This window comes from Etheostoma cragini, chromosome 1 (genome assembly GCF_013103735.1).
Source record: "Etheostoma cragini isolate CJK2018 chromosome 1, CSU_Ecrag_1.0, whole genome shotgun sequence".
NCBI classification, from domain to species: Eukaryota; Metazoa; Chordata; class Actinopteri; order Perciformes; family Percidae; genus Etheostoma; species Etheostoma cragini.
The window spans coordinates 11745266-11767721 of record NC_048407.1 but is presented as its reverse complement, the minus strand read 5'-3'; the positions used below and the strand labels follow the sequence as shown (position 1 = coordinate 11767721).

Here is a 22456-nt window from a genome sequence, read left to right as displayed (position 1 = left end):
TTCCATCTATAATAATTACCTTCTTGGTTCTTGTTTACCTTCTACATTCTATAACTGTAAGTTATCAACAGCCAACTGTCACTGCTGGTGTCACTGCTGCCACTGTTTGTCTATCTGACCCTTACACCGTGTCTGTTCTTTACACATACATAGGCTATGGAAGGCCTTGCAGATTTCAGCTGTTGCTGGTTATGTAGAAGTCTGTTAAACTTGATTTAACAAAGATCTCAGCACGTTGTGCTCTGAATGGGTGTAGATACAAACTGGCAGAGCAGGCTAGGCCTACACCCAAGCACACTAATAGGCATGAATTGATAGTATTGATGTTGAAGTATTATTTTTTAAGAGAACAATTTTGAGCATTTTAGGCACAATTTCTTGCTATAGATCATCAGCCTAAAATTAAATGTTTTATAATGGTGTATTGTTTATGTTGTATAGTTTATTTTGAACACTGCCTTATAGAATATCCTTGCTTTTTGTCGCCAAGCCCTATGTTATAATACCAGAAATGTGAGGTTTATGTACAGAACCCCAAATTTGACCTTCTGCTGCATTCTATTCAAATACAGTTTATCACAACTATTAATATATTATTATTATTATTATTATTATTATACTACGTTTATACTTTAGAAATTGCATTATTGTTCTGTTTTGGCAAAATTTAAAAACTTTAAATTGTAATGTTTTATAGAACACTGTGGTTTGATAGCTTCATAACAATATGTTAAACTGTCGCCATCAGGTGGATAGTATACTGTAATTGCAACAAGAACCATGCGTAATTAAGTTAAACGTGTCCAGTAGAAGAAGTAGGACTCTACCACTGGACACGTTTAACTTAATTGGTCACTGAAAAAGTATCTGGCGAGCCAATACATCGTAACTTGCCTGCATGTCAGTTCACGTTCCTGTCACTTCAGGAAAGGATTTAGTTAAAAATGCGTGAGACCTTAGGAAAAATCTCTAGAGCACTGTCAGCAAAAGGTAAATATATAGCATAATAAAAATTACAGTCTATGACCAAAACATACAGCATAATAACAAAAGAAAAGTGATGTGAAAAAAAGTTATTGTAATGTTTCACAGATAAGGGGCGTGGAAAACGAGCTCATGGCCACTTTTAACCAATGACAGAGCCTGTATGCAAATTTCAAGACTCATCCAGGAAATGGAATCCATATTCAGTGCTTCTGTTGCTGCGTTGAGGTTGAGCTAGTGTGGCTAGCTATCAGAGGGCGTAGCGTTACTACACACCGAGCAGCTATGGTTTATCAGAGGCACACAACCAACAAAAGACAGGCCAAGAATATAAATAAAACCATTCGCGTTTGAGCAGCAAGGAGCACATTATTTTCTTGTTAACCGAGGTAAGTAAGCTAAATATGCTGCTGTGTGCGTGTTGTGGAGGTTAAATGGCTTGTAAACGGTCGGTGTGTCGCTGCTTAAATGATGCTGCTACATTAACGATACTTGAGGGCAGAAATATGAACTATAAAAAACTCATACTCTGCTTAATAACATAACTCTTTCTTGATACGTAACACTAGGATTAAAAAGAAACCGGTCTAACGGTGGTGCTTTTCGTCTAGCTATATTGCTTTTAATGTGAATTTTACGTTACTGCGCTAGCTTAATGTTCAGGATGCCCAGCAGCAAACTCGTCCAAAAGGCGACAGGATTTTCGTTCTCCAGTCCAAATGCGGCGGGGATTGTTGGCCTTCACTCAGACAGACAAACACACACAAACATGATAACTTCCTTTTTTTACGTCCAGGAATTCGGCTATTTATAACCATTCTCTCTTTATTTTAGCTAACTAACGGTAAAACGTCAGTTTGTGTCCGTGTGTCTGTAAAGTCCTCTCTGGCTTGTTGTCAGTCATGACAAAGACGGAATTGCTAATGTTAGCAGCTGCTGTGATGCCAATTTGAATGTTTATTTAGTGACACAGTGGGGCTTATACAGTAATACACGCACTTCTCTTGGCATGAGCTGGACGTAACTTCCAGATATTTCTGGTACTCAAAGGATTTGTTTACAGTGGATGAGATTAGCTAGCTGTGGATTTAATTAAACTAATTCTACGCAGCTGGTGATCATTTTGACATCGCTTATTGGAAGCTGATTTGTGTTTACAGGTGGTGTTAAGCGATGCACGATCTGAGAAAAATATGTGATAACGTTGTTGAATATCGCGATAACTATTATTTGTGTTAAATACATATGAAAGTGTACTCAGTTCTGCTGCTTTCAGTATTCTGCTAAAATACAACAAAATTGATTGTTGAGCAAAATCGGTTCCAACATAATTAAATTGAACATGAATGGCACCACTAAAAAATGACAAAGTGCAGTTTTATACTGATAACTCGCCCTCTTTGGCAACACACCACTTCATGACCAAAGCAAACATGTTTCTGATATGAATTACGGAGTGTTAACAGCACATGTATTTTTATTTACGGGTTTGGTAGAATAACAGCTTACACCTAATTGCTTTATAGTAATAAGAACACGTGGGAAGATAAATATACTAGCCCCTAATGGTCTCATTGTTTTAATAGTGTTTTTACTTGGTAAAAGGCTAATGATCAATCCAGTAACAATATCCATTAATTAACTAATCATTTTAGCACTAAATTAAATTACTCGGCTGACATCTGTTTTCTGGTGCATCTTATGTAGAGTCTGTTTGTGGCAAGACACTGGTATAAGAAGACACTGAACATTCTTTTGAAATTTGTTATTTGAGGGTAACTTAAACATAATATTTGAGTATTAAATACATTTTCGGCTTTTACATTACATTCATTTAGCTGTGCCAATAGTGACAACACAGCACACTTTCTTTTTATGGCAATTTTATGTGACTACTTGATCATAACAATGTTACCACTGTCATCTATGATTGACCATCCTGTACCCCAACTTTTTCTTATTGGCAGTGACAGGAGACCTTTCTATACTTTTTACAGTCCCAGTTTAGCTTTAATTTAGATGACTTTGTGTAATGCTTTGAAAATATGTCTTTATTTCATTTTTAAGTACAAGTGTTAAGGATACTGCTGTATCATTGTAACAATTTATTTAAAGTAATATCAGCACCTCTATTTTCTATGTAGCGAGACTTCCTGTCGGCACATTGTAAGCTGTGATGTGATTAATGTGAGTGTATTAAATAAGTGACCATGCTTTATTATCTTACTGAGTTGCTCTTACTCTCTATTCCCACAGATCTGTCGCTGCAGGGCCTTGGGCACCAAGAGGAATATTTAGGTCAGTCAGACATCAAAAGAAATGTCTCTTTTTCATGTCTGTGCTTTATCCAACCTCTGATTTAATCACAATTAACCACAAACCCCCGAAAATAATTCTTTTGTACAAGTTATATGTGCTTTTTATTAATTCATATTTAAATAATTAAAAGTGGTACAACTTAACAAAAAAAAGAAGCCTTCCTTAATTTATGGTTTATATGATCATTTCTTTACTGTTAAACAATATTTGTTTTGTGTTTTTTATAAGGGAAAGCACTGAAACAAGTGTGGGCCACTGTTTTTGTTTTTCAGAATAATCATGAACCCCCAGGAGCCAGACGTGAGCACCATCTCTCCAGAGCTGCCAGCAATGTTTGACGGCATGAAGCTGGCGGCGGTGGCCACGGTACTCTACATCCTCGTCCGCTGCTTGAACCTCAAGAGCCCCACTGCTCCCCCGGACCTCACCTACCAGGACACACCCCTCAACCGCTTCCTTCTCAAGTCCTGTCCTCAGCTGACCAAAGAGTAAGTTGCATTCTCAGTTCTGTGTCTGTCACTCTAAGTGTTTCAAATGACACTGCTTTTTCGGCCACCCGGGGCTGTGAGTGAAGGTAGCAGTTTGTCTGGCGGTGGTGCCGTCTGTAGTCAGGGTTGACCGATACCTGGGTGTGTCTGTACCTGAGATGTCTGGCTGTACCATCAGCTCTGGCATGAATTAAACACCAGGATGTATTTTAAGGGGTTTCCCCAAATGTAGATTGGGTTTGTCTCGCTTGCATTACAAATATAGACTCAAACACATTTGCCTACTACGATGCATGTCTCCCACTTATGGCAACTCTGATGTCTACTATAATTTGAATCTTCCATCTGGGTTTATATTAACTGATGCAAACCAGTGGCAGCTGGGCTCTAATGCCCTGTAGGTCATAGGAAACCCTCTACATGCCTTTAAACAAAGTAAGCTTGATTGTTTTTTTCTGAATGAGCTTCACTGTCCATGTCCTTGCATCTGCTGGTGTTGCAATACTTTGTACTCTGTGGTGGCTCTCTTTAAGCCTTCAACACGGGTGTCTGCTTATACAACCGATTGTTACAGAGCACTTTGCCTTTCAGCTGCAGTGTCATTGAATCATAAGGCCACACTGAGGTTTACTTATGTGCCTGGCTTGTTATCATTCCCTTCTGCACAGCCAGATTTTGCTCACAGAAATGTATTCCCCGGTGTTTGTTGAACTTAGATGTTTTAAGTCCTGGAACCCATCAACATCATCGGTGTTGTTGAGAAGTCACGTTTGTAGTCCTGCTGCGTTGCATAACCAAGATCAATTGCACAATGGAAAGCAAAGGAAGGGTGTTGTGAGATTAACAAAGTCAACAGCAATTTTCTTTGGCTGAATTTGGGACAATACATAACAATTTGTTTTTAAATGCGTCTTTGTGTTAGATGGTCACTTTGACTTTCTTTTTATATTTCCAGGCAAAATATAGGCAGCATAGTTAAATAGAGCCTAACAATAGTTAAAGGCAAAATGAAAAATTGCTGTTTTTTTATTTTTCAGGGCAAGCCATTTAGTCTTTATTTATTTTTAATCATAGTGTGTGGTGTTTCCCAGCTTGCTGTTACATGTGACAAGGCCCGTGACTTTGATCTGGACTTAAGATCTTTGCTTCATCAAACCACACTGACACATCTGTTTCCTTTCCCGTTACCTAATAGCTTTGAGGAACACACAGGGGTGTCGTTGTCTGTTACCTAAGGATGGACTCTACTAACCTGGCAGTGTGCTTATCCTCCTATCCACATTAAAACAAGGGGTTATCCTCTTCTTGGAGTCAAAGATTAAGCCTTCAGAGTACCTTCAAGAAAACTGTGGTTAAACTTTAACTTACAGTACATACTGAAAGTGGTTACATCACCTCGTCACCTAATGGAAGTAGTACTGCTTTTTGAGTGACACCGGTCCTAGGTGCACTTATTGCTGGGTGGCACAGTAAGGGAGGAGGCAGCACAAGGTTGGGGCCTTGTGTAACTAATGATGTAATTAAACCCTTTGCCCTCTGCTGCTACTTACTGACTCTGTGTTTGATCTATGTACTGTATACACAATTAGTGTCCATGTTGTGCCTGTACTTGAGTTCAATTATGCTGATCTTGTTTATCTCATTCCCATTGCCTCCAAGGTGGCCCACTCTTCACCTCATTGTCAACAAGTCAACCAAGATTTTGGATATGATGATATATAATATAAGAAAAGGAAGAAAAAGAACAAGTTGGATTTGTACTGTTAAAGGGGTGTGTTTGCAGATGGAGTCTAGTTTGTTTTTAACTAAACCTGTGAACTGTTCCAAAATACTGAATGACTGTCTCCTTAACTAAGCATCCATTTATCACCATTTCATGAACGTCCCATTACATGGAAAGCAAACAAATGGTTGTTTTGGCTGTTATCTTTATAACTCTTATTTTTTCATGATTATAATATTGGATTGACTTGGCTTTCCTTTTCGTAAAGGATTTTCCAACAGAAAAACACAGCACCTAAAAAGGTGTTCAATGATATTATTTTGGTCTCTGTGTGTAAATAAAATGGTGAGTCTTTATAATGCACAACGTAAGGCTCAATATTTCAAAGAAATATTACATCATTCAAAGACTTGACTTCTACAGCTGACTCCTACGGAGGTGTAACTGGAAGTACACACGCTTAGCATAACCTATCCAAACATAGCAACAGACCAATGTTAAACATTGATGTCTATTGGGAGCATGGAGCTGTCTTTCAAAAGCTGCAAGAGACATGTGAGACATGCAATTCATGTGCCAGAATGTTCATGCATGCGTCATAAAACCACCAATGCAAATGTATCTGCTCAGGATAACAATGTGGTAATGTTTTCCAGGTACATTCCTCCCTTACTGTGGGGTAAAAGCGGCCACCTCCAGACCGCGCTGTATGGTAAACTTGGCCGGGTGAACTCACCTCACCCCAGTGGAGTCAGGAAGTACTTACCCATGCAGGATGGGGCCACTGCAACCTTTGACCTCTTTGAGCCACAGGGGGACCATCGAACAGGAGGTGATGCATTTAATCAGGCTCTACTTTTTCTTTACCAACAATTTTGTTTTTGTCGGTTGCTACTATTTGGATAATACTCATTAGACGATGGCTAAATGACTCTTCACTGCCATGCCAAACATGGATATCTTATATATGTATTTCTTAGTTAGGGATTTAGTCATTCATAATATTATTAGTTGTATGCCGTGCCTGCTCAAATTGCCGCGAGCTGCACTGAGCTACATATCACACTGAATTGATAATAAATGTTTTTGACAAGTCAGTTGTAGTCATTTTAAACAAAGTGCACTGTTTGTCGTTACAAAGCTTGCAGGAAAGGTTTTAGGACGGTGGACGACATGTGTGAAATTACTTTAAGTCGCTATTGAGAAAAAGGTTTGAACCTGTGAATATATTTGTATTTCGTAATTTGTTTTTTTTATATTGCAATTCTACTTCTGCTACTTTTGTGTAGTCTGTTCATCTAACACCTATTAAGTGTCTGTCCTGGATCCCTCCTCTGCTGAGCTTTCTGAGAGTTCTCCCGTTTTGTTGTTCCCGATAGTATTTTTGTTTTTACCCTGTTCCAGATCCATTGACAGACCATCGGACTTGAGCTATACCAATAAACATAACTCAAGATATATGAAAAACCAACTCATGAAAAATACTGGCATTGTGTCCATCTTTTGAAGATTTAGGTTTACCAGCTCAGCTTATGAGGATACAAATGACTCAGTCTTAAGTCATTCCTCTTTAAATGGGCGATAACATGTTTGTAATGCAATTGTGTGAGGACAGTTTTAAAGGGGAATTTCTTTCTTAGAGCTGAACCTTGACCCCCACCACCTCAACTATGATCGTGTGGTCCTCCTCTGAAAGATTAAGAGTCACGTGACATTGATTCCCAAGAAAGTAGCGTTACTATTTCCATTCTGCTTGGCTAAAGCTATAAATTACAGGCAAAGCCTTATCCTTTTATTTTGGATCAGCTGCCATGCTCGGCCTTGCATTTTGGAATCTAATTATATCCCTTCAATCCATCTGCCTGTTTCACCAGATGACATCACCATGGTGATATGCCCTGGTATTGGTAACCATAGTGAGAAGCATTACATCCGAACCTTTGTGGATTACGCCCAGAAGGACGGTTACCGCTGTGCTGTGCTGAACCACCTGGGAGCTCTTCCCAACATCGAGCTTACCTCTCCACGAATGTTTACCTACGGTAAGGCCATAGAGCTGTCTTCAGTTCAGACTCTCCTGTCACCTAAGAATCATAGTCTATCTAATAATGACAACCCATTTACTAAATGGTGGAAAAAGGATTGGATTTTTTCAAATTATCTACAGTACTACAGCATCATTTTTGGCTCAGTCTGGTGCTCTCATCTAACTGCCTGATGAGGCTTAAGAAGCTCTGGTCAAAAGCCATTCTCATAGCACTAAATAAAAGATTATATCCTTTGGTGACTCATCAACTTCATTTGATGTAATCTGCTTTTGTTAATGGTATTTTAATATTACAATTTGCCTTTCTTTAGAAGAAATCCTTGTACACTCTAATTTCAAGGTAAAAGCTAAAAGGCAATATGAGCTGGTGGGTGAACCTAAAGCTCCAAGAATTAGAGATAGTAAGAGATTTTAGACCTGCTGCAATTATTTTAAAGGTTGATAGAGACACAGATGTATTTCTCTGAACTAAAGGCACCTTCATCTAGAACTGCTGCATGAGCATAGAAAAAACGCTGCGCTCAGCACAGGTGTTAGGTATCCTTGACAACTGTACTGTTTGCCTCACAGGGTGCACATGGGAGTTTGCAGCCATGGTCGGCTACATTAAGCGGACGTATCCTCAGACCCAACTGATGGTGGTGGGCTTCAGTCTAGGTGGAAACATCGTATGCAAGTTCCTGGGCGAGAACAGCGTGAACCAGGAGCGAGTGCTGTGTTGTGTCAGTGTCTGTCAGGGGTACAGTGCTCTCAGGTGGGTGGTTGTCCTCCCATTGTTTAATCAAAAAAGCACAGCATAATCAAAGCCCCTTTCTTACCCTATCACCTGATGTGCACACATTCTAAATGTGAAGGAAGCTTAGCATAATGCCAACTTGATTTGTGTTTGCAGAATATAGTATAATATAATCACATGTATAGTCACAAGTCTATGAAGCATCTCTTGCCAGCTGTTTAATCATTCAGCTATTCTGTTTAGCATTTTAATCATCAGTTGATAGATAGCACTATTTTGCTTAAGTTGTCATTTTGAAGAGAGACTTTGCCTACAGTAAATCCCTTTTGCCGACAGGTCGAGAATAAACAAAAAAATGTATTACGATAGTAGTGGTGTTTTTTAAACCACTAGTGCATGTGGGTGTTAGAGCGGACTCCTTAGCCTGTGTGCATGTTGGAATGAGCCACACCTTCTGTGTTTTAAATGCAGTCAGCGTCATGACAGGCTGGGTCTGTTAAAGTTTGGATGAATGCATTGGGGAAGGGCGTGTGCTGTGGACTGGGCTTTTGAGGATTTGGATTTTCAGTTTTTTTCCCCTTTCAAATTAGTGTTCATACCCGTGCTGGACCTTGTGTCAGCATTTCTTTAGAACTGTAGCTGTCCCTCCTTTCCACAAATAATGTGTGATTAACAAATGTACAGTTAATTACTTTTATTCATATATTTAGCCTCAAATGATAATTAAATGCCAGAAGTAAAAAAGGAAAAACTCTATTCTCTCATTGAATTGTAGATAATGGTCAGTTATATTATGTTAAATATCTTGTGTTGTTGTGTTGGTTTAGCCTGTCTCTGTCAGTTAGCTGCATGGTAATGGCTGACCATTGCTACTCTCCACCAGCGTGACTCTTTGTAAAGCTGATAACACAAGACATTTAGTGTTGTTTGGAATGCACACAGGCTGCACAGAGCTAACTTCCAGTGTTTTTGTCTTTATTTCTCAGGGCACAGGAAACATTCCTACAGTGGGACCAGTTCAGACGCTTCTATAACTTTCTCATGGCTGACAACATGAAGAAAATCATCCTCTCACACAGGTATCACTGTTGGTCCTGCACATGCTGTACAAATCTTAGTTTCTGCTACAGTTTTTCATTGCTTTAACGTTCCACTCATGTTGTTTATAGTTTTACAAAGCTATTTTCTGGAGTCTGCCAAGAACTTTACACCAATATGACAGCAACATGGTTTGTCAATTCTTTAAACTGACAGCTATGACAGCTGTACATACAGCAAGGAGGTTTTCAGTGCATCTTGATCAGTCATTTTGAGATTGGATGGACTGTAGAGGCAGATCAGTTAGGTGAAAGATATGTGTGTGTTAAGCAGATCGAGACACTAACTTTTTTTCTGCTCTAAGAGAATATGGTTTAGATTTAGTAAGTTACATTTAAAGTAAGGGATTGTATGGAAATTATGAGGGGGGAGGGGGTCAAAAAAGGTAGTGGGTGACATATTCTTTTTACTGCAGGGAGGGTAATCTGAATTTTTGGGGAGAGCAAGGGAGACCAAATACCCAAATATTATTCTGTTAACGTATTATGGTTAAATGTTCAGGTTAAGTATTCAGGGAACACTAATTTAAATTTTTTTTTTTTTTAAGCTTGGCCTGTTTTAGTTCTGAAAGACACCAATGTTTATGAGATGTTGGTTGAAGGCTATTGCAGTCTTTTCTGAGTCAAGGGGACACTGAGCAGTCTGTAATTTCAACATGTTTCACGAATAATGTCTGTGTACGTACCAATGTATTTTGTTTGCATGTTACAGGCACAGTCTGTTTGGGGGAAATCCAGTTAAAATGATAGATCTAGATCTCGGTCCGCTGTACACAGCAACATCTCTCATGCAGATCGATGACAACATCATGAGGTATGTTGGAAAACAATTTAAGATGGCTTGCCAATTGTGAAAAAATAAAATATCTGATGTATTTGTTAAGAGATTATTTAATGTTTTTGGGGTTTGAACAGAAAATTCCATGGACACAGCTCTCTCAAAGAGTACTATGAGAAGGAAAGCTGTGTACATTATATTCACAATGTAAGATCTGCTTTCGCATACACCTCACATCATGTCATGTTTCTCTTTTTGGTGTGTTTGTTTGATGTGTAGATTTTCATTGTTTATGTTCCAGGTAAACGTGCCACTGTTGCTAGTGAACTCTGCGGATGACCCTCTGGTTCATGAATCACTGCTCACCATCCCTCGCACACTAGCAGGTAACTATCAGCATACAGCAGAGCAACAGCAGAAAAGCTAAACCATAGTGCTATTTTACCAACAGCTATTTTATCAGCTATGTTTACCTTAGCAACCACAAAGTACACTTTGATAATCTGTTATTGGCCATTTACTTTGCAACAGTTACACCATGAATCCCATGGTCAAACTAATTACCTTGAAAATATTTCCAGAAAACCAAAGCTAGTTCTATTTTCAGTGCCAAGAAAATGCTAGTTGATCCTCTTTTGAGTCAACAGGTTTTTAAAGACAATAGGCTTGTCCTGTCCGGCAATTGGCTGCTGTAAACACCCCATGCTTATCAGAAAACATGTCTGCAATCCTAAAAGGACCTCTGATGAGTTGGCTTGAACAGAACAGGGTGTGGCACCGAGGTGGTGAAGTATTAGTAAAGTCTCGTGGTGCGTTACAGCAGCGGTACACTCCCTCACACCTATATCTTAATGTCCATCTACCTATGTGTTAAAAGTCAGTTTAGCACTTCACAGATTTTTATCCGGGGATGCACTGTGCACAGTCTTTGATCCTAATTTTTTACAAAGAAGATGAGGAAATCTGCCCTTTCCTTCTTTTTAGCCTGTGCTATATGTAAACTTACTATTTTACCACTTACTATTTTGGAAATGGTGTATGCGTGTGTGCGCGCGTGTGTGCGTATGTTTGACTTTATCGTACATGTGTCTCTGGAGAGCCACACTTACTGAGATGAGGATCAGCTGCCCTTTGCCCTAAAATGCGATACAGTGACTCAGACACATAACTACCAGGGAGGGACTCAACAGAAATACACTCGCTTGTGTTAGTGCTGGGATTGCCTTGGATTAAAGTGTTTGATAAGAGTTTACATCTTAATATTAAGGCAGTTATATAAAAGTGTTGCATTTGGTCTGAAATGCTTATACAAGGTCTAGGCACCCCTGGTTTTCTCTATTTCATTTGTGTACCAAATGTGACTGTGGTACGATGTTAGATAACATTTAATTAGCATGACTGCTGCAACAGGAAAGGAGGCAACTGGTTTTATACAGTAAAATAAAGAATGCAAACAAAATTGTTGTTTGAAGCTTTAACTTTATTTTGATGAGCTGTTCTCCAGACTGCTCTGTTCCCACCTGTCACTCAGTGGCTGAGGCGGTGGCTCTTGGTCTGAACGAGCACCCAGTTGACCCAGCAGCTGTCGTGAATAGTGCACAGTGGTGAAAGCTCTGTGGGATCTTATTCACAAGTGAGCCGCATCAGGCTACCCCACTAACCCAGATAAGATCAGGAGAATAAGGAGATCCAGGCGACCACTCTGCCTCAGCTGCAGCACTCTGCATAGGTTTATACGCCAATCAGTAAGAGATTATTGGTTTGTCTGTATTGTGGAGTTGCCCTACTTTGAGTACGGGGTTTATTTATTATGAATGAAATTATATCAGTATGAATGGATTTACTTCATTTTGCCATATTCATAGACTGTAGAAACACACAATTGTAGTGTCAGTCCTCATCCATACTCTTAAGTGTCTAAAGGAGAGTTTTGAAACCTGGTGTGTGGGTGAAGCATTTCATTTTGTCTTGTCATTAACATGCTGCTATAGCAGCCTTCATTCTTCTATAAAGCTCCCCACAACATTTTGTTTCCAGGAATTTGCTCCCATTCAGCCGTAAGAGTGTTCACCTTAAGCAACTGTGATGGGGTTGAGGGTCAGAGCTCTGTGCAAGCAAGTTCTTCTACAAAACACTTGCAGTTAATTTCTTAAGGCACCTTCTTTTGTACACAAGGCATGGACAGGTGTGTCCACATACTTTTGACTGTATTGCGGCTGCCATGCAAGCAAAAAAGCTGCGTGGCAGCCTGAGCTACACACCTATGCCCTCTGTAGCAGGCATAAAATAATCCCTGGCAAGCCCACAGTGGAGACGTGTTGGTTTTATGATACAGATGATGACACACTGCAGAGTACAGAAGGCTAATTACTGTGTGTTGTATCATCCTTTAGCAAAGAAGCCCAATGTGATCTTTTCCCTGACGCTACACGGAGGCCACCTGGGCTTTTTCGAGGGCGCGGTGCTATTCCCTCAGCCCCTCACCTGGATGGACAAAGTGATTGTGGGCTACGCCAACGCCATGTGCCAGTGGGAGAAACAGAAACCGCCGTGCCAAAGTGGCCACCTGAGTGAGAGCTCCTGCACAGAGGAAAAAGCATAAACCTCTGACCGTATCTCTCACACACTCACACACTCACACACTCTCTACTCTCCCTACTCTCCCTATCCTCTCACCCTCTCCCCCTCTCCAACACCTTTGTCCCAGCACTGAGAAGACACCTAAAGTAAACCTTAAACTGCCCTCTCTTCTCTGCCTTCTCCTCTGGTGCTACTCACCGCTCCTGACCCACATCCCGGTCAAACATGTCTCCCCTTTGTAATCACAATCACCTTGCATTATGTAAAGGAACAAAAAAAACTGCCTTGTGCTCTTTTCCTTTGCGAAGACTTTGAATTAAGAGCAGAAACATTTAGTTTCTCATCATGTACTCAACGACGACCCTTGGCTAATGGGGGCGTTGACTAAATATGAGGAGAGATGAAGTCAAACTGGCATTAAAAAGTAAAATGAGAGCACCACTTTAGAGTAGTCCAGTGAAAAACCAGAGCACACAAGGAGCCTCCTATTACAGTAATCAAGGACTGTGCTGCAGTCGGTGCCCGTTTACCGCACCTGTAAGAAGCTCACTGCTTATCACCGCCAAGGCCATATAGCCTAGTCTGCTGTCTTAACCAACACAGCATCTTTGTAGTATGTATGTGTGTATGTATGTATGTATGTATGTATGTATGTAACTTACAGATGTGGTGTGTGTATGTGTGTGTGTGTGTGTGTACCTGTGTAGACTGCGAGTTAAGGACCCGTGATGGAGCGAGTGGTCTTTGTGTTTGGTAGATGTGATCCAAATTCTCTGTTCGTGGTCTACCGACACTTCTAATGTCTGTTCTTTTGGGTGAACTGTTGCTCTGTTGTTGGTAGAAAATGTACAGTAGAAATTATAAGTATAATGCTGGGGTTCAACACATTATTTCCAGCTCATAACATCCTCTTGACACTTGCGTTTGGCACTTGAAATGAAAGTGTTTAGTGCTTACCAGAAATGACCAGGGATTAACCCCAGAGGGAATCCGAGCACATTCCCACGGTCGCATTTTATCACTTTGATTCAATGCACTTTATGACACAATTTAGTTCTTTTCCTAATTTTTATCCACCCTCATTAGTCAAAGCGCAGTTATGGAGATTGTTGATGGTTTAGCTCTCCTTGTGAACGAGAGGAAGAACTGAAAGGAGCAATGATGATAATGCAAAGTTAGATGACTTGTATGTTCCCTGTGTTGTCTGTTGTCTTTAAGCCCTCTTACTCTTTCTTCTGCCTTTGAACAGCTGCAGGTCCAGCCAAGGCTGATATCTCTTACTGTCCAGACGCTAGCACTCCACCCTCTAAACACATGATTTGGTTCAAACCTCTTGGTATACTTTTGCCTTTTTTTTTTTTCGGCAGATAATTCTGTGGTGTCCTCCAATTTTCCTAGGGACAGTTCGAAAGCGTGAAGCAGATATTCTCCTGTAATCTAAACTGTGAGGTGTGATTAGTAAGGAGGGCTGAGGGATACCAATTCTAAACCAAATACTAATACCAAGTACTTTGAGTTGCCATACTGGTGATGTTATCCTGTAGAATTAGATGGACAACACTGCATGCAAGAAATAAGAGACATTTTAATTCAAGGGAATATTTCTGTTGCAAAGACTGCATTGAAAGCTTATTTTATTGATTAAGAGGAGCTTTAAAGCTGCTGAAATCAATCAGAAATGTGTCTTCATGAAATGATACTGCAATAATGGGACCTGTGGACTTTTCAAAACCTGAATCTAATTGAGAACTTGTTGCACACCTTGTAAGGGCTTAGGAATCTTCTTCCAAGGCAAAGTCCAGCCAAGTAATCGTAACACTGTGATGAGACAGAGGAATGGTTTTAGATGACAAACGGGTACGCAGTGATTAACAACAGCACATTTTGTTCAGGCTGTTTATTTGTTTAAAAGATCTGGGTTTGATAGTATTTGCCAGTAGTCTCATTTGTTGCAGGAAGTTTGGCCTGTCAGGACCATTTATATTTATCTCCTATATTTATGAGTCTTTTAGTTGCAACATTATGAAAAATAATTATCCCGAGCATTAAAGTTCATTCTTGACCTGGGAAATATGGGTTATATAGTAGCCAGTCACCAACCACCACTGATTAAATCAGTTGTTTTTTGGCTCAAGGACGATTTCAAGACCATAGTTTATGTAGATTTGTTGGTTTTTGAGATGTAATTGGCTTAAACTTAACCTCCCCTTTCTATTGGAATATCTTTTTTTTTTCTTTTTTTTTGTGCAAATACTATGAAATCTAGCTATCTCACCAATCCTGGCTTGACTAATAGGGATTCACCGATCCAACTTTATCCCTCTGAAACTCAGGGTATCCGCCAGTACCACGCACCGATCTGAGACAAGAAATCTGTACACCTCACAGAGTGGAACTCAATCATTTTTATGTACTGTAGAGAGCAGGGATTGCCATGGCAGTAGGTCAGCAACCCGCCATGACCAAAACTGAACATATTTTATAATGACAACGACACTGTTTTTAACATGGATCAGTGACATCGTGGCAGATTGGGTCGGTAAATCCCCAATTTCGCCTTCTTTCTTTGCCAAAATACTATCATCCTCCAAAATACTGTCATCCTATCACAAATTACTGTATTTTGCTGCCATCTGTTGTCAGGGAGACCAAAGTACAACTGCATCCTCTTTTTCATCCGCACTGAGATTATATTCATGGTTCACTCTGTCCACCGCTCTCATTTCAACCAGATCAGCTGTGGTTTAGTTTATTCTGGGTTGTGAAACAAAGTTCTGATGAATATTGATGACACCAGCATAAACCCAGTTTCTGCAGTAAGCGCCATTTGTGTTCTTTTTTAGATTTTTGCCTCCCCCAACTTTGCACAAAAATGCTGGTTTGGATGTATTTTTTCTAATCAATTATTTGGGGTATTTTGTTTGTATTTTGTATTGTTTGTATGACTTTTTGTATTTTATTTGCTTGTGCAAATGCATCAGAGCGTGAGTGTCAATGAGTAAGTTGAATACTGTCACCGCCTCTGATTGACAAATACCAAAACTTCTTCACTTTAACAATGAAAAAGCTAAAGAGATAAATATATATATATATATATATATATATATATATATATATATATATATATAAAAACATAGAGATATAAAATATAGAGAGAGCCTATATTACAATATTTAAGGGAACAGGTATGAAAAATGAAGGCAATAAACAACCAGGAGGGATTCTCCAATCATTTCAAGGTGACGGTAAATGTCAAATTATATTAGACCATAATATGTCATATACATTAAGATCATTTTCTTCATGGAGTATGGGATTTGAAATGTTGTTTTCCTGTTTTGAAATGAGAATATGTTCCTGTGTATGTAACAAACCCCAGTGCTTCAAGCATCTGTCAATGAATCCAAAATAATGGATTTGGATACATTACCCAGTGTTGTGTTCTTCTAAAGGGATTTTTTAACTTTAAATCTTATCAAACCAAGCTAGTGGAAGAGAGCCCGCGTCTTTTAAGCTACAGTAACCCTTATGCGGCTTTAATTTAGTGTTTACAGACATTTTGATGTTTTAAGACTGTTAAGGGACGTGGCGACGAAGACGGGGCACTCGGAGTCACACAACATGATGTACTCAAGTGATACTGAACACTGGGTGTTTTTGTTGAAGAAAACCAGTGGTGTGTGTGTGATCTAAATATGTGAGGAAATATGGTTGTTGTGTTCCAAAATAAATTATTTTCTCAAAAGAAAAAATGTTAATGTCTCTTTAATTTAAGTCTGTAAGTTTAAAAAAAAAAAGATTTATAGCAAACATAGTGAAAAACATTTGACTATGGAATTAAAAGACAGACTTTTAATTTTTAATACATCTGAGCCACAATGTAAACTCCAAATTTTTAATCTTTAGCTACTTAGTGTGCACAAGTGACATACAGTTTTGGAACAATTCTTCAGATCATTTACAGAAATGTAAGTATCAATATTCAAACTACGACTACATCATATTAATGAAATACCACCATTACAGGCCCAGGCGCGGCCCACTTTGACTGTTTAAGTTTATTGACAGACTTCTCAGCTCTGATTGGTTGTTTCCTTTTGTGCACTATGGATTCTTGCAAATGCCATGAGGTGTGCAAGGAGGAGACAGAAAAATAAATAGTTTTATATATATTTTTATTTTTTTTTTATTTTTTTTCAGATAATCTGCCTAATGTACTACTGCTAATGTGTGTCAATACACCTGATTCTGAAATGGGCCATTCTGCAATACTTTAAGTATACAATAGGCTATTTGATGTTAGAACATTTGTACTTTTTTGTAAGAATTTCAGTGTAGGACGTTTACTTGTAACATCATTTCTACACAGTGGTATTGCTAATAATTAACTCCTCTGACTAATTCCTCCACACTGGTATTGGTCTGGAGGGATACGTATGTTTCCATGTTAGACATATTTTATCTCCTTTATGAATCAGTTGAAAATAAACCTGATTTTATGGTTTAATCTTGCTTTATGAAAAACCTATCAGGTTAGGGGAAATAGGAGACAAATGATTAAAAAATGACAATTTCAACAACAACAAAAACAATTTTTAATTAAACATTTTCCAGTACAGTGCAAATTGGCATAATTTAATCAAAATAATATTTAATCAAATTAGCATAATTAATAATCAGGCATCTTAGAGTCACAACTCAAACAAGGCTGTTGGGACGACAAACTGTTTCCATGACACAGCATCAGAAGGCTTCAAAAACAATTTCAAACGCTGGCTCAGCCGTTATCAGTTTTCCATCTTTATACCTTTTCTAAACCCCTGAGACTGAAACATTTATGTTCTCATTCTGGCTGCTCTGTATGATGTGAAATTCATTTTTAAGGCAAAAAACTTCAAACTGACTTACATGATCAACTCTCTCATTCTCCCTCCGCTTGATAAGTAACAATGGATGTCAGCGCTGTAAAGTAACGAACATTAAACATCAATTATTCTCTCTGTAATATCTAAACATCCTTTTTCTTTCCTATTCATATCACCATATATTTACTCATTGGCAACTCATTCCATGCTCCTAACTCTAGATACTTCTTTTTGCTCATAGGAACTGCCCGCATAATAATACAAAATGTCAACCTAGCTTCAAAATAGACCGGATCTGATCACAAAAGAAGCATCTAGGGTGAAGGACACTCTATAACTCTTGGGTTTGAAATGGGAGTGGGTGTTCTTTCAGAGAGCAGTGTCTTCGGAGCCAAAAAGCTTGGTGGCGATGGCCTGGCAGGCTGCAGCAGAGGCTTTGCCATCGAACTCTGCTGGCAGGATGTCTGCGTCGAATTCTTTGAAGTAGTTGTCGAGCTCGTCGCCGTGAACAAAGACCTGAGGGAAGTTATCAACAGTGTTCAGAGGAGATGACTGATGCAAAATGGACAAAACTAAAAGTTAAGACTAAAGGGGTTTATAGTCCTTTCATCCATACCCTCTCCAGCAGCTTGCTCTTCATGAAGGGTTTGACCACGTTGTATGTGGTGGTGAAGTACCAGGGCTGGTGAGTAACGTGGACCGCCTTGAAACGCGCAGGGAAAGAGTCCTGCACGAGAACACACATTTGGTTCAAACAGTTCTTAAGTTGCACATCAATAATTGCTCAGCTTTTCCTTTGAGAGTCTGTTCTGACCTGCATCATGTCCACCATCTTCTTGAGCTCAGTCGGCTTTATTCCTGAGGCGTGCTGCATGGTAAAGCCCTTGAAATTCTCAATCAGGACAAAGCCATTGATCTGGGTTTCCTCATTCTCCAGCAACTTCTCCAAAATCACACAGTAAGCTCTTAAGATCTGTGACACACAAAGACGGATTTCAAACAACTACTTCTGAATCATTTAGCAGATGTGCTTTATGAGGTTGCTTTACTGTTACCTCATCGAATGTGATCTCCTCCAGGTCCCAGTTCTCGATATTGAAGAGCAGGACTACGTGGCCATGCTTGTCCCTCGTTGGCAGTACCACAGGGTAGCCCGCCTCGATGGTGCTGCGGACCGCCTCTGGGGTCAGATTCTCAAACAGCTCGGGATACTCCTTCCTGAAGCGCACATAACCTAGAGTACCCCAAAACACACATCACAACGGAAGGTTCAGCCGCATTCTGTTATTGGGTACTAATGGTTCCTAAACCCTGTTGTGTACAGTATGAGTGTTCGGTGCAGGTTGCTGATGTGCCAAAAACAACGATGACACCAAGCCTCTTCATACAGAGGCACCAATTAACTCTGTGTGTGTGTGTGTGTGTGTGTGTGTTTTTCTTGTGTTTCTGTCCAATATTCTCACAGCAATGGCAAGAAGAAAAAAATATCCAGTTTATTTGCCCTTAGCAAGGGAATTCTGTCAATGTAATTCTGCATTATTTAATTGATAATCGTTCATTCATTTTGGAGTTAGTCATTGTTTAAATTATGAATACAATTTTACAATTCTAATTTCTTAGATTCCTAAGCACACACACAAACAATAGCCAAGGAATAAAGATCTTCTCATAGGAGAATCAAACCACTCTGCTTTTAATCTCATCTCCTCCCCCAGACCGACACAGTTAGGACATGCGCTATGAAGTTCCCAGAAGAACACTGTGAGTTCACAAGTTAAATAAACTTGCTGAGCTATTTGGACACAAATGAGGCCTTTGTCAGGGGTAACTCAAAAGAAGCAGCTCAAAGCCCCCAATTAACGAACAAATGCCTCTCTGTCTGAGTAATGGGCAGGATTCATGCAACACAGGAGCACAAAAGAGTTCTCACCCTCAATTACTTTAGCTATTGGACGTCTGCAGAAATGGAATCAAAGCATATAGATGCCACAAAAAAGTTTTGATATCTCGGTTTGTCTCTCTAAAATAGAAATGTAATAGTACACTAACTACCGACCCTTCATGAGCTCGTGGGCTCTGACAACATCAAACTTGCGAGCTCTAAGGAAACGCAGGATCAGAGAGTCCGGTTTGTCCCCGAAGTGGTCCAGCACCAGTTTGGCCAAATCGTCTCCCTCCGCTGCTCTCTCCTTCATCATGACTCGCAGGTTCTTCAGTGTTGACGCCCGCCTCTCATCTGTCTCACTCAGCTCATCCTTTGCCTGAGGGAAGAAGAAAAACAGCCCAACACTATAGGGGACAGCAGGGTCTCTACAATGTGGACTAATATTCAGATTCAAACTACTCTGTATATGCTTTTGTTAGATATTATTATTTACCTTTTGTGCAGTGTGTCCAGGCAGTTTGTGGCACGGCCCAAACACTGGCCCATGATCCTTCACTGTCAAATGCTCCAGTTTAGACCTCATGGCCTGCTCCTCCTCGGACACCATACGGTAAGATCCAATCTGTATCAAACAGAAACGCTTTATTAAACAGAAAACCCTAACGATGCACACCAGTGAAGGACTGGTTAATCTGCTCCACATGATTACAGAAAGGACTTCTAAAGCCACTTCTTAAAAACAGCTTAAGGGTCCATCCCAGGGCCAGCATCTACTGGCACAAAAACAGCATTAAGCAGCATCATGCGACCCCCAGTCAAACCAGTCAAAGGGCCAAACAGTGAACTGAGGCCAGACGCTGACAAACTGTCTTAAACGGAGACAAAGTGACACTCAAGAGCTCTCTCTCGATTTGTCGCAAAGCAGTTAAACTTACAGCAGCCATGGTTGCAGCGTCTCACAGCAGCTTCACCAACTGTGAAGAATAATAGAGTTTGTTAAGGTGACGCCATGAGGTCAGAAAAGCTTTAATGCAGTTACTGGAATATATTACATCATCTACATTAATGATATAGCCTACAACAGGTGGTGGTGTAGAAGAGAAAACGTTTTCCTTTGGCTCAGTGATGTGAGAAACGTTTTGGATGAAGAGTAGTTTCTTTAGTCATCAGTGGAGCAGACACCCTCTTACATAAGAGATCATACAGATTCCTAATGACCGCCACTCTCCCATAAAACTGAATTACCAAATCTAGCTGCAGTGTGTTCCTCGTGTATTACCATTACATTTGAACAACTTAGCGAAGCGAAATTCCCAAAAGATGGTTTAACAACCCTTGTTGCTGTTTGGAAGTTTCCTCTTTTATCTATCTGGATTGAAAATAGAAATCAGTTGCAATCTGTTGTGGCATAGTAAAAAAAAAGTGTGATTCATACAATGAAACACTACAATTTGTTTCTTTTTTATGAAAATATGCAGAAACATCAAAATATAACAACATCTATTACAATTCTTATTTTGATCCATGTACAAATTGAGCAAGGACATATTCACGCTCCCACATTTCTTTGGATTTGTTTTTATTTTGACGAAACAGAATATTCTTTACAAACAGATGCATGGAAGATACTCTTGACATTTTTAAATACCTTCCGTACAGCAGTACGTGAGTTAGTGTTTAAAAAAAACCTATCATTTCAGTTTTGTATTTGTTTTTGTAAAATCCGATGCACACGCTGTTTTAAACTAACTGGACTTGGCACATCCCAATCAATCTCGTTTAAATCTTCAAATTAATACAAGATCAGAAACATATATTGAGCCAAATAATGTTAATTCAGTATTGCATAAAGCAAAACACTGATCTTTACATAAATTGATTTAGAGTCACAAATGCCCTTGCGCCTCTTCAGAAAAAATGTGAGTGTGTTAATTAAAAGCACTTAGGGTGCATAAGACTGAAATCTTTGTCGCTGTAAGTTCAGTCAAATACAGAACATCAAACAAAACCACTATGCATGGGAACTGAATTTACACACTTTATGACCCATTCTTTCATTACAGTTAAGAATCATTACAGTCATTCCACATCCAATTAAAACAAGTACTTGTTATCAAACTTGTTTAAATGATTGCTTTCAATAAATACAAATCATGTAAAATGCTTTCAGTGCTCATGTATTGAAGTGTTATTTTAACTGAAGAGCAGACCTACCTTTCAGCAGACAGGATGAGAGGAGTAGACTGAGTGGCAGAGAGGACAACAAGGGGAGAGAGGATCAGGAGGGGAGGAGTTAAACGACACAGTTCTACACAATGCAAACTGCGAAGTGAAGGGGGAGCTGGGATGGAGAAGGAGAGGTGTGTTGGTCTGGACCCTCACTCGGGTGGTCTACGGTGGTCCTGACGGGCAAAACCCAACCACAGCTGATGAAACACATTCGAATAGTAGAACATTTTGCAATTTTAGAAACACATGGACATTACAGGACACACAGAATGCATTCATTTAGAAAACACACTACACCAAAAAATTAAACGGAATGTCTGAAAACAACAAAACTAGAGGAAAAAAAAACACAACATTTAAAAAAAAATACAATTTTGTTGTGTTTTGCGCCTCTGGTCCACCATAATGTAGTCTGATGGTCAATTTAAAACAAGTATACTTACATTTGAAAGATAAAGTAAAGAATGAGAAGATAATGAAAAAGTGAAAAAGGTTTTTACTTGATTCTTTTTATGTTTTTCATTAATGTGCAGATTCCAGCTCCACGAACTGCTATTTTTTGGATTAACATCATATTGTATGACATAGGAGAATTTGCATGTTTTTTCGACCCTGCTGTTTCATACATTCCTCTTCAGACTGGAAATTTAACTCCGGACATGTGACATGAAAGGTGGGATTCAAGCTTGATACTGTGCACATTCTTTGGAATCCTCATCAGAGGG

The 22456-nt window shown here is 39.4% G+C and overlaps 2 protein-coding genes across 4 annotated transcripts; one reads left to right on the top strand and one right to left on the bottom strand.

Moving 5' to 3' along the window:
• The first annotated feature begins 1156 nt into the window (after window positions 1-1156).
• On the top strand, window positions 1157-18367 carry LOC117949076 (monoacylglycerol lipase ABHD2-like). Of its 3 annotated transcripts, XR_004657650.1 has the most exons (12): window positions 1157-1373; window positions 3241-3282; window positions 3576-3791; window positions 6171-6346; window positions 7389-7556; window positions 8132-8315; window positions 9284-9376; window positions 10107-10208; window positions 10310-10379; window positions 10474-10558; window positions 12566-13433; window positions 18354-18367. XR_004657650.1 is itself a non-coding variant. In XM_034879119.1 (11 exons), exons 3-11 carry the CDS (start codon window positions 3583-3585, stop codon window positions 12772-12774), a joined length of 1296 nt encoding a protein of 431 aa, XP_034735010.1. In that variant the 5' UTR covers window positions 1157-1373; window positions 3241-3282; window positions 3576-3582; the 3' UTR covers window positions 12775-15838. The 3 variants fall into 3 exon arrangements, 2 of the variants coding, with proteins under 2 accessions (XP_034735010.1, XP_034735090.1); XM_034879119.1 differs by lacking the exon at window positions 18354-18367 and having other exon boundaries at window positions 12566-15838; XM_034879199.1 differs by lacking the exons at window positions 1157-1373; window positions 18354-18367 and having other exon boundaries at window positions 3241-3296; window positions 12566-15838.
• On the bottom strand, window positions 17777-21900 carry LOC117949234 (retinaldehyde-binding protein 1-like). The gene is made up of 8 exons (XM_034879357.1): window positions 21717-21900; window positions 20438-20476; window positions 19996-20124; window positions 19674-19878; window positions 18673-18851; window positions 18432-18590; window positions 18234-18344; window positions 17777-18133 (listed from the first exon to the last, which is right to left on the bottom strand). Exons 2-8 carry the CDS (start codon window positions 20444-20446, stop codon window positions 17987-17989), a joined length of 939 nt encoding a protein of 312 aa, XP_034735248.1. The 5' UTR covers window positions 20447-20476; window positions 21717-21900; the 3' UTR covers window positions 17777-17986.
• Between the last annotated feature and the right edge of the window lie 556 nt (window positions 21901-22456).

Bases quoted from the DNA above. Each gene is read 5' to 3' on its own strand.
- LOC117949076 (XM_034879119.1), top strand. From the start codon at position 3,583: ATGAACCCCCAGGAGCCAGACGTGAGCACCATCTCTCCAGAGCTGCCA. The intron at 6,347-7,388 runs GTGATGCATTTA...CTGTTTCACCAG, and splicing joins GGGGGACCATCGAACAGGAG to ATGACATCACCATGGTGATA. The intron at 10,559-12,565 runs GTAACTATCAGC...ATCATCCTTTAG, and splicing joins CATCCCTCGCACACTAGCAG to CAAAGAAGCCCAATGTGATC.
- LOC117949234 (XM_034879357.1), bottom strand. The intron at 18,345-18,431 runs GTCAGAACAGAC...GTTCTCGTGCAG, and splicing joins AGATGGTGGACATGATGCAG to GACTCTTTCCCTGCGCGTTT. The intron at 18,134-18,233 runs GTATGGATGAAA...AACTTCCCTCAG, and splicing joins AGAGCAAGCTGCTGGAGAGG to GTCTTTGTTCACGGCGACGA.